General features: G+C 38.4%; 2 protein-coding genes across 2 annotated transcripts in view; one reads left to right on the forward strand and one right to left on the reverse strand.

Annotated features, from left to right (window-relative positions):
- Positions 1-12408, reverse strand: part of LOC103769713 (transmembrane protein 117-like) — a gene marked incomplete at its 3' end in the record, with an annotated part of 91929 nt that overhangs the window by 65109 nt on the left and 14412 nt on the right. The window lies entirely within an intron of this gene.
- On the forward strand, positions 4925-5503 carry LOC103769712 (P2Y purinoceptor 4-like). The gene has a single exon (XM_008936936.1). The coding sequence runs from the start codon at positions 4925-4927 to the stop codon at positions 5501-5503; it is 579 nt and encodes a 192-aa protein (XP_008935184.1).

The following is a 12408-nucleotide window of genomic DNA, read 5'->3' on the forward strand; positions in this document are numbered from 1 at the left end:
CTTACACCTTAACTATCCTTCTACCATAGGCTACGTTTGCCATATAGGACTTCATTAACTCTCAAGCAAGTACGTGAGCATCATTTTTTAATGAAAGAGAGCAGCTTAATAATAATACCAATTGAGTCATTACGAAGAAATTGGATATCAGCACAACCTACTTACCTAAGTGCATACAAATACCGCTGTATAGTACTTATTGTTCCCATCATATTAGTAGGTGTAATATGCCAAATGCAGGTGAACTTAAATATGTGAAATGTTTTATTTAATTCTCATATTGCATGATATATCCTTTCATATCAATTCATTTGAATGTATAAAGGGGATGCATGAGATGACTACCAAAAAAGTAAGGTATTAAAGTAAAAATTGCAAATAATGCTTGATATTTTTAAAACAAAACCTAGAACTCGCTGTATAATGCTTTATTAATTTGATGAAATGAGCTAAAAGACTACGTTTTGAGAGCACTTATGGAAGTATATTGGTGTCTGAATAGTCAGAAGTAGTCAGAAATTTGGAAAACCTATCTAGTAAGTGGAATAGATTTGTAGGGCATTAAAATACAGTTGCAAATGGAAAAGCAAAATTCTCAGACAACAAATAAAACAGTTCATGTAAAATTAAAGCTTCTGCTATAAAGAATAACAAGCAAAAAGGGGCAAGGGGCAAAGAGAGTAGATAAGGAATAAAATTACATAATGTAAGCTGTTAACTCAGGGTTTTGGTGTTTTGGTTTCGGTTTGGTTTTTTGGTTTGTTTGTTGTTGTTGTTGTTTTTTTTAATTCAAGCCAAATTAATTGCTTATTCTGACCTCGTTAACAATGTAAAAATAAACCCCACAGCCATGACAGGGAATAATATGTTTCCTAGAATATATTTACACATACAAAATTAGATTTTTTTTTAAAATAAACAAATGCGCTAAACCTAATGGAACTTTGCAAATGCAAATCAAATGCCATGTGAATATCTACCAGGGATATACAAAACAAGATTCTTTTTGGTGACACAGCGTTTCTTAACTCCAACAGCAGTTTCCTCAAAAAGTAATTTTTTACTGAAACAAAGTCTGCTATCTACTCCGAGACTTTGGTGGCCACATCACAGGTGCAAGGAGAACACAAGGGAGCAGAGACTTCAGGATGTCCAGCCCTACAACAAACCAGGCAGCAAATAAGCTCATCAGGTGAAACCCACTTGACTTTCTGTAATAGTGTGCAGGTGCTGCCAGGGACAGTGACAGAGGAGCTTGTAGGTATTCCCTGTCAGAGAGTCACAGATCTAAGCCATATGTCCTTCAGGTCCAGGAGAAGAGACAAATCAATAGCCAGTTACAAAAACTGAGTCAATCAAATGGGTAATTTTTTAAAAAACTAAAGCTTTTCTAGCAACTTTAGATCTACAGACCATAAGATGGCTGGATTCATTAGGCTGCAGAAGCAGAAACAAGAGAAACACAGAATTCTTACCCATTAATGTAGCATGCTTTCTTGCCTTCATTATGAGTAACGGAGCCTGTAAAACTGAACCCTTTCCTGGACATACATGCAATATTCCAACATCAAGCCTTTCATTCAATCAGAGGTATACCTTTAATTCCGGACGCCCCATCATGTGATTGCTCTTTCTGTCCATCTAATGTTGATGGCCATGGCCATCAGTGGCTGACATTGTTCAGCTGAAAAACTAATTTCAATAAATTTGAAGTATTTTTTATCCTTGAAAACCCAATCCTACTTTCATCTAAGTCTGGCAAGTCTGTTCTTGGTCAGCCTTAAAACTATTTGCAACTACTCATCTGTCACAGCATAATGTCATGGTGCTGTTGCTCATTCTGCCTTTGTTAAGATGTGTGTATGTGTGTTGGCTGACTTTAAGAATACATGGACTAGGAACTGAACACAGAAGTGTTCAGAAAAATAAAGTTATTTTAAACTACAAATGCAAAATTTTGGCCATTGTGAAGATGATCTAGTTACATCCCGTAGCTTGATTTACTCTGTTGGTGCAAAGATGGTAAGACAGAAAATTCACCACTGTCTGATCTAAAAACACGTCACTTCTGAAAATCATTTCAGCAGCTATGGAGCTCTACCAGACATCCAGGTGGCTCCAATGGCCTCGGGATCTAGCAGGGCATGCTGACTGTCTTCCTGCATGCAATGAAACTGGGTCCCGACTGTGCAAGGATTCATGTCCTTCTGATGGAAGACCAGGAGCTCTAGTTAGAGAACGAAGCTGAGGATTGAACTCCTTGTATTCTTCTCTTGCTTATTACATTGCCTCAGGAAAGGTTCTTTCTACCCCTGTACCTGCTCCCATGTCCACCCTGTAAGTCACTCGCATCTAGTTGTAAAGCAGAGTTTCAAAAATCTAGCCGTGGTTACAGCCTCTAAGCTCTACCATAATACAAAGAATTAATAGGAGACAGTAAGAATATTTTAGACAACTCAAATATGAATTTCAAGGTGGACACATGGGAAATGTCTACACAAACACAGACGTATTTTCTAATGACTCTCTGAGCTCCAGATCCACCTTTCCCAGCTCTGCAGCTCCAGCCCTTCCAGCTACATAACTAGCTTCATGTAGCTCAGCCCCGAGCGCAGTCCAGTACTCTGAAGGTGATGACGGGCACAGGGGATTTATCAGTTCAGGCTTGTAACTGCCCTAATGCAGTTACAAACCTACATATCCAGGCTTTATGCAGCCAACCTGCAGCAAGGTGGGGCACCTGGCACAGTTGCCCCTCTGCCTCTATTTACACCTATCTATAGTCGCCTTCCAGGAGCTTGATGAGACCAGGAACCTGGCACTACAATTCCCTCATTCAGCAATGGCTGCAGCGTTTGTAGCCGCTTCAGGGCTCATTCATACTGCCAACACAACTTGGAATCAAGTGCTTAGTGCCTTCATTTGTAATTATTGAAAAAGAAAGCAGAGAGGTAGGAAATACAAATCAATTAAAAGCACACGTGACCTCTAGCCAAGAGCATTTTAGGAAGAGATAACTTGCCAAACATATTCAACGCCCTTTTAATTTAATACATTGTAATATAACTGCATTGTACCTATTAGAGAGGCTACAGTTTAAAGGACTTACAGGGCTATTTAATGAAATTCAGCTGAAGAAAAATATTCCACAAAGTCTGTACAATTTTTTATATTCACAAAGGCTATGGAGGAGAGTAGGGAAAGAGAATCAGTACAGCTACCCTAGGTTAAAGTACAGTGCTTCAATATTTAACAAAATACATTTAGTGAGCAAACATTCTCCCCACCTGTGAAATAAACTGTGAGTAGAACAGATGGCTTTCTAACCATATTCGATTTCTGGAAAGTCATTTGACTGCTTTTGTTGATGAGCTTCTAGAGAAACAACTTGCCTTCCTAATTTTGTTGAGTACAGCCTGAACTAGCTTTTTGTCAGTTCACTGCCTGGGTGAACATTTGCAAAGCACAATAATGTAGTCTCTGTTTAGCAACTTTTAATTGTAGCTCGTGTTTATTAATAGTTTGACCAGTATCCGTGAAAATAGCTTTGGAAAATTCATGTTGTACTAAGGCTGACATGAAAACAAAATATTAAATTCAAAAAAAAAAAAACCCACTACTATGGTTGAAGCTGTTTGAAAATTTTTAAGGAATCAATAACATGTTGAAAAAAGCCCTTTCTTTCATTCAAAGCGTGGTTTGTACTGAATAAAATTGCATCCTGTCATCCTGTAAAGCACTGTAGTAGATTCTGATCTATAAATGGCTGTTCGGATGAGCCTCATACAAAGCTCCTACTTGGACAGACCTTACAGTTTGGCATCTGCTCCATCATTTGGAGAGTGGTTCTAGAAATATAATAACCTGCAATTGGTGACAGCTCATTCTGGCAGAATAGCCCAGCCTTTATTTTGTTTTTATTAGAACGACGAAATCATTGGGATTAAACGTAAGACTTTACAAGCATAAAAACCTTGCTTTGAAAAATACATTGCAGCTCTATATCCAGATATTCTGTAATGGGTACTCATACAAACTGGGCCATAGAGTGAGACCAACAGAGCCATGAAGAGTTAGATAAAATCACTGTCCTGCTGCCTTCTCCTCTGCTTCTTCCAAAAAGGGACACAGATACATTAGTGGGCAAGAGGATGCTGCTGTTGCTGAGGGTGCATGATTTTTTTTCTCTCATCTGTCATACACTACAATAAATATTGGACAGGATATAAAGGTTTGGATAAAAATCATTAACATATGCCTGTGCTGGTCCTGTGGAGTAAGCTTTAAGTGTTAGCTACTTGGACTTCAGATTTTTTTTCAGATGGAGGAGAGCTTGTACATCATACCATATTCTGAATTTATTTGCCAGTCCAAATATACTGGATTTAACTTAAGTTTTCATTTTAAGTCCAATATATATAAATAATTTTTAAATTTTTTTTTTTTTTTTTAAAAGCTGTTGATCTCTCTTTTCCTTTCAGGTATACTTCATGGAAAGATGATGAATGGTACATGCACTATTTTCATTTGCAACGGAAATTCTAAGCCAGAGTGGTACTGTTACTTGCTGATTCTGACATGCATTTTCACTTTATTAGTAGGATTTCTAGGCAATATACTTGCACTACGACATTATGTGTACTTCATGAAGACATGGACTAGCAATACAGTATTTCTCTTTAATTTGGCACTGTGTGACTTTACCTGGACTCTCATGGCACCTTTTTCAGTATACTATAGTTTCCAGAAGTTAGCTGTCTATCCCAGTCAGGCATTTTATCAGATCATAAGACTATTTTTTAGTATTAATATCTATGGAAGCGTCTATTTCCTGACACTCATCAGTTTTGACAGATACATAGGTGCCGTCCACCCCATCTCTTCGTTGGCATGGTGGGACAAAGGAAAGGCTGTGGTTTGTACCATGGCGGTGTGGCTCTTCATAGTCATCGCGTCGATGCCCGAGATCTACCACACAGTCGCAGCCAGAAGACCCTATGACATCACAGATTCCCTGGACGGCAACGAAGGACCTTTGCAATTCGCAGTGCTATTCACGCTCTCCAAGATTGTCCTGAGATTCCTAATTCCAGTCACAGTCATCTTTACATGCTATATGCTGACTCTCAAAGCACTCCTGCAACTCAGCAAACGGCAGCCAGGAAGGAACAGGCTCGTCAGACCTCTGCTACTGATTTCCGCCACTATGACTGTATTTGCTCTTTCTTTCATACCCTACCATGTTATGATGATAGTGATACTGATTTACAGAATCAACTGTCAACCACCCTGTGGGAACATAAGCGTATTAAATGCCATTTATAAAGTCACAGAGATCATCTGCAGCATCAACAGCTGCCTTGACCCAATCATTTTTACGGCAGCAAATAAGACATTCTACCAAAGTATTAAAAGTATAAAATGCTACCCCAAATGCCAGTGCTGCTGTTGCCTGACACGAAGGGTAAGAGACATTGCTCTGCCCCCAAGAACAATGACTTAAACATCAGTCTACAGAGACGTGCATCTCTCAGTGTCCATTTGGCTTTTTGTCAACAGACTTGTTTAAAATTTGGTCTCCTGTATTTTACAGGGATCTCTTGAATCAGCAAGAATACAGAGCACTGCAGAGTAAAACACTGTGGAAAGAAACACCAGCAACTCCTGGCTTTACAAAGCTGGCATTTTAAATATTATTGTCATAATTATACCTTGATTTATTGTGAAGTAGCACTTCTTACCTGTACACCCATGCAACACAGAATGAAAAATGAAGAAAAGTTCTAAGTAGCTACTTTAATTCTTGGCCAGGAAAACACAGTAAGATTAAGAGCACAGTGTTGAGCCCTCTTACAGTTTCTGCTAATGACTCTTTTGTCTGTCTGTATGTGCTGCTGTGATTGGACTGTGCAATTAATAACAATTACGATGCTTACAGCTGAACTTCTTGAACATATGCAGGGAGGCTTTCTACAAGTACTTCATTTTAATGCTGCTTGCACTAGAGTTCCACTGATGCTGCCAGTGGAGACTCATTACCACAGGTAAGTGCAGCACACTTCCGAAAACAAACAAACAAAACATAAATAGTGAGATATCCCTCACTGAGGATAGTCACAGGCACAGTGAATCTGATCGTGCAGCAAACAAGCTCAGACTGAAGAGCTTTGTTAAGTCTCCCCCCAGGCAGCAGGGGTTCCAAACCAATAGTCAGGGCACACTGGTGGTGTCCCCAAAACCCTGGGCAATTACAGATGTTTCTCATAGATGTTCTGCTTCAGGGGAGCATGCTGTTCTGCCATGAGCTCTGAACTCATCAACAGGGAGAAGGATGCACAGGAAAAGCTCTGAAATACTGAGGTGCCTGAGCTGCAATTAAGAGTATGAGGCATTGCCACACAGGAGTGCTGCTTCTGTTCATTTAGGGTTTTGGCATCACAGCTTCAAGACAGTCTAAGGTGATTAGTGTACAGTGAATTTTAATCATGAAAATAGCACCATATATAGTCATCAAAACATCCACCTTCAAGGGTCATTAAATATCAGCACATTGTATGGGCATAATAATCATGTTCCATAATCAACCAACTGCTGACCTGCTTTCTTGCCAAGTCCCACATATTACCTTTTCAATTACAAAAGTCCATGCAGCACATTAATTTTATTTTCTGAAGTTATGAGTGACAAAGTACTTTTTAATATACTTTGTACAGTCTTAATTCCTTAATTTCCATAGTTCTAATATAATTTTGTCCTCACATGTCTCTATGTGAAAATAATTCAGTTCTACATGGGTATTACATCTCTCTTGCTGTATGTTTCAATTGTATTCAGTAAATATATATGTATATGTAGTATCTAGAACAATGTTTCTTTTAATTTTCTATAACTGACATGAAATGAAGAATAATCCTGTAATCTGAAACACATGTATTTGAATGTACTAGAAAATTCACAGGATCTTGTAACAAAACTGCACACCTCTATTCCGTGCAGGGGAGTTATGTACTCACCTCATTGTAAGTGCTGCTTTATTTCTTTGATACTTTCTTAATCTTTCAATTTCTCTTACTTTAAAAGAAAAATGCTTTTTTTTTTTTAAATGCATGAGTTGTCTACTGGAAACATGACAGGGTTACTAACAATGCATTGGCTTCCTTAAGAAAGAGACTTTTTTAATCCATGAAGGGGCACCCATCAGCAATTACCTACTATAACAGACACTTATCTCTCAGCTTGACACAGAAACTATGTCAGGGCTGTTTAGTCACAAAGGTGCTCTCAGCATGATAAGAGTTAGAAGAGGAGAGGTTAGTGTGAACCTCATGACTAAATGACTTTATTGCTCCCAGCAGACTGCACGGAAGACTGTAAACAGTAAGCTGTTTCCAAAATCAAACACTTGCTATTTTATCTTTCAATCTGTCTTTAAAGGTACAGCTACACTCTTTCTTTCTTCCTCCTTTCTCGACCTCTGTATTGCTTTTGAGCAAGTTAATTTGCCTGTGCTTGGGCTGGGTAAAATTAAATGTGAAATCAAAATACGCTTTTCTAGACACAAAATTAAATGTGAAAACCCACTGCAGTCCTGGGCTAAAAAAGGTAATTTCACACCTCTTAGGACGCAGAGATTCTCAGGTTGTACCTGCCAAGACTTCTAATATGGGAGATTTTTTGAGAAAGACAACAATGGCTTACACCAGTAGCTTCTCAATTTTCTAGAGATTTTTAACAGCAAACCAGTTGTTTTTGTGTTCAGACAGATCATTTATTCGCACTGCATAGTATCTACTATATAGATGTTAATGTTATTATTACATATTAAGCAAGTTATCATTAGAAAGATCTTTTATTGTTAATACAGAAAGAACAACTAAACTCTGAAAAAATCATGAAAAATATCATCAAAGTCACTTCCTGATTTTGGAAAAAAAATGGAACTGCTTCCTCTTGAAGTGCTGCCTTCATAACACCTATAAGTGCAGCCTGTGCTCAGAAGTACCCAAAGTTGATGAGAACAAAACTAAAAATTTCAGTTAAAGGTTGGATAGAAAGCCTCCAAACAGCTCAAGACAAATATAGTAACTAAAAAGCTTCACAGATAGCCCTTCCACAGCTTATATGCAATGCCTTTTGCAATCAGTATTAATGCAGATTGCAGAGATCCTCAAGCAAAGTCTGGGGTTTCTCTGCCTGTGTCTCAGTGTGTAAAAAGGAAAACTAAGGCAACAGTAGGTAAATGCTTTAAAGTCAGTGTGAGAACCTGACTCAAAAAATATGCTAGGGAGAAACTTCATTCTGGCCAGGTAATCAGAACATAAAATGCATTTAACTGAACAAGAATGACCTTTTTATTCTCAGTACGACTGGACTATGCAGTATACTCACACAGAAAGATGTAAATTGAAATGCTTCTTACCTTCTGTCAGCATCACCCTACCAAAAAGCTGCACAGTCCAGGGCACACACAGTGAGGCAACGCCAGCAAGTGCCATCATGAGCCTGAGAGAGTGTCAAGGAGTGCTTACCACACTGTGCCAGGGACCAGGGAAGGACCAGGGAAGCACAGGGACCTGCTTTTGCAGGGGAGAATCCAGATCTCGGCCAACTCAGTAGATAAAAATTGCCATGAAATAGCATGTATCAAGGCAATACTGATTTCTGCTGTGTCTCCTTTGATCCTCCCTGACCCCCAGGAATCTGAGCAAGAGATACAGGCAGGATGGATGGTAGCCCTGCTCTAAACTCTTTGCTAGGGACAAGCAGGAGCAAGCTGGAGACTCCTCTAGTTCCCTAAAGTAGGACTGAGTAAGGTGGACTCCTCAGTTCCCTGCTCTGGGCTCACCTGCAGAACAAGGGACAAACTGGACTGAAACCCTAATAAGTCTGTTTTTCTGCATTGTTCCTTTTTGTGTGTCACTGAAAGAATAATATGGAATAAACTGTGTTAAAAGAGTAAATCCTTGCCTCTGTGTCTGTTTCTGTAGCTGGATGCAATCCTACATGCTTCACACAGTACTATAAATAGCATTAATTTTCTATCAATAAAGCCATAAATCACACACATCAAGAGAAAAAAAAATGGAAGGAAAAGTAAAGAAAACATCTTATGCTTCTGAAAGGATTATTTCAAACCAACTCTGAATAATGAAGAACAGAAGGGAAAAAAGAAGATGGGGGCATTCCTACAAAAAGTATCTACATCACAGTGCCTCTGTCATCTGCTTCCTTGGCCCGGGCATCTCACACAACATGCCTTGTGCTGGGCTGAGTCTAAAGGCACTGGGTAATCTTTAAAAATCATCTTCAGGATGCAAAACTCATGAAAAATCCTTCCCTCTCTTACCCTCAGCTATTCCATGTGTCATGTTCTTCATGACACACAGCTGCAAGTACACCCTAGTAGCTGACAAACCTTCAATACATTTGTCTGTTCATAAGTGATTTTATAATCAATTAAGCACACTTTTAAAAGCATTTTTGTTCAACTAAGATGAACTAATGCTCATGTTGTCCTGACTGAAATCAAAGGTTTTCTAAAAATTGAGTTAAAATGCACAAGACATCTGTTCATATTTACTTGGTCATATTTTTATTTGGAAAGACATGCTCCTAAAATGTTTTATTATAACATTCTCCAGATAGAATGTCATAAACAAATAAAATTTAAAAAGTTTATTCCATTTTGCTACAATACGCAAGCAATAAACTGAACGGCTAAGATCCAAAGTCAACATCTACTATAACAAGTATGTTGCAATTCTGGTTTCTCACAGATCTTTGTTTGCATTAAATCTGAGGACACAGTATCCAATTAAATGTCCAACTGTTATAAAGAGTTTGAACACATTATTGAACGTTGTAATAATGTTTTAGCCTACAAAACTTACTGCAAGGTAAGGATAGCTTTTGAGAACAATATCTAGATTCTGAACTGTAAACAGTGTGATGGACATTTTTGTAATATACTAGATGAATACAATATACACCATGGCCTGAAAAATTTGACTGGTTATGTATGTGCACAGTTGTGGTCAGAGAAACGACTTTGTAATTTACTACCATAAATTCTGCATTGTTTTGCAAGCAAAAATTGTTAAAAGGAAAACCTCTAAGTTGAACAGGTTAATTTTGCTACACGTGCCTCAAAGCTGCTGTCTAAGGAAAACCATCTTTATGCATCCACTGTTCTCCATTTGCCTTTGTAATACTCTTATGTCACAAACTACCTGATATTTTCACACTTAAGACATGAGCTTACCTTATTTAAATAAAAATGTTCAAATGTTCCTGAAAGTGTGGTTATCCTTTCAATATACATAAATTAATACATTCTGATAGTAAAGTTTCTCTTTCCCATGCCTCAAAAACACCTCGCTTGGCCAAAAGCTATGACAAACAGTACCACAAGGCAGTCAAAATACTTCACCTTTGTACGCTGCTTTCATCAGTGGAAGCCAAAGCTCTTTAGGCAGAAGAAAAAAAATGCCTAGACTGATTCTGCAGCTAGAGGAACCACAGCAGAGGCAGGTAATTTGGCTAAGCCCACCATCCTCCTTGCAGGGAAATGTATCTTCTCTGCTCCTGCCTCAGAGAAACAGGGCTTGTCTCAGGGCTGCCAAGCCTCCCCATGCTGTGCCTGGAGCCTGCAGTCAGAGGTGATGTGACATGCCAGCCCTTGTGCAGGGACCCACCACCTCTGTAGCCCTCCTCACGTAATCTGTCTAGGCCTTCTCTCAGCTTAACTCTTACTAGCTCAGTCCCTTCCTCTTCATACGACCCAGCATGGATGGGTCTCCCTCTGACTCAGAAAGGTGAACCTTTATCAGGGAGCACTGCAGTTCTCAGGTTTTGCAGCCTAAGGTAAAATGCAGCCTAATGTCATCAAATGTAATATCCAAGGTCTCAGGTACTGACCTAGCCAGAAAAGTAATGTCCTTGCAAAGTACGTTGTGTGCCAGGGCAACAGGAACCGAGGATCTCTGCTCTCCTACCACTCCAGCCAATACTGAGCAGAAGACCAACATCAGTAGCCAGATGTCTTTCCATCAGGCTGCTTCTGCATCGTGTCTTACCTGATTTTGGTGGTTTCAAGGGCCTGATCTGAACTAAAACTGCAGAGGAGTATGGAGGCAAGATGCATAGTGCTCTGCTTTCCTCCAACATGCCATGCAGTGTTTGAAGATTGCTTGCTGCTACCCCTTGGCTACTACCTAGATGCAATACCTCAAGCTGCTGTTGTGAAAAAGCTGTAGAACGCAGATAAAGTGGGAAGACTTACAGCTATGACAGAATTACAGTGTGTGGGCAGGATTAATTCTGAATTTTTCTTCATCTGTCAATTTCCATTATACAGATTCAAGATATAATTTTAATTACAGACTTTACTCTTACTGATGTTATTATTTCAGGTATAGACAATTGTGCTGATGCAGTTAAAAGGAAACCTGTAAAAATAGATATTGATTTCCTATAATGTTTTAGAACATTTTTTAGTACAGAAGGAACTGAAAACCCTGCAAGAGCAATAGAAACTGCTAACACTTTTGTTCTTGAGATGTAGATTTTTTAATTCTGTGTGACTGTATCCCAGGTTATAAAATGAATGTGAAAATAACAGATGTCCTCACTGTATAACAAAAGTTGGTTAGAGAGCATGTAAGTATTAATTATATTTTTGCTCTTTATTCTTTCAGAATTTTTAGCATTTTTAAGAAAGCTGCTTTTTAAACTGCCAGACCTATAAGTAATTTTGTGATCCTCCTTTTTTAATTTTAGAGCTACAATGTGTCATCATCTTAAATATGGTGCCTACAGAAACTACCTTTTCCTTTGAATTAATTGGAATCCAAATATCACAGTAGGTGAAAGAAACAGCAATATTTATATCCCATATAATACTGATGCTGAACTCTGAAGGGCAGTACTGCTACCTGTGTTTTTCAATACCAGTTTAGCGATTGTCTGCAAAGACTTTTATGTCACAATTATTTATGTCAAAATAATTACTTTTTTTTCTATACTGTTTGTTTGTTTCTCCTGAAACTGTACTGAAACTGATTCACAAGCTTACCTTTAACAGTAAATAGACTTGTTTACAATCTATCATATCGTCTTTTAAAATAAACATTTATAAGGCATTTCTGAGTCAGAAAAATAAAGCAGTTTTGTTGTCATCCATCTAGAAGCAGCTATAGGTTTACAAATGTTCATTCTGGTAAGTGGTCCAAAATGCAGTATTCTGGCACATTAAATTGCAACCCTGATTCCAATGTAAACATATAAAAATATAAACACAGTTGAATATATTTATATGTAAATAGCTCGGTATGTGTAAATAATAGCAAATATGAATAATAAACCTTTAGCCTGATGTGAATGAGCAAGGCCCCTTTCTATCAAACACAT

Source organism: Merops nubicus, unplaced genomic scaffold (genome assembly GCF_000691845.1).
Source record: "Merops nubicus isolate BGI_N331 unplaced genomic scaffold, ASM69184v1 scaffold5033, whole genome shotgun sequence".
Lineage (NCBI taxonomy): Eukaryota > Metazoa > Chordata > Aves > Coraciiformes > Meropidae > Merops > Merops nubicus.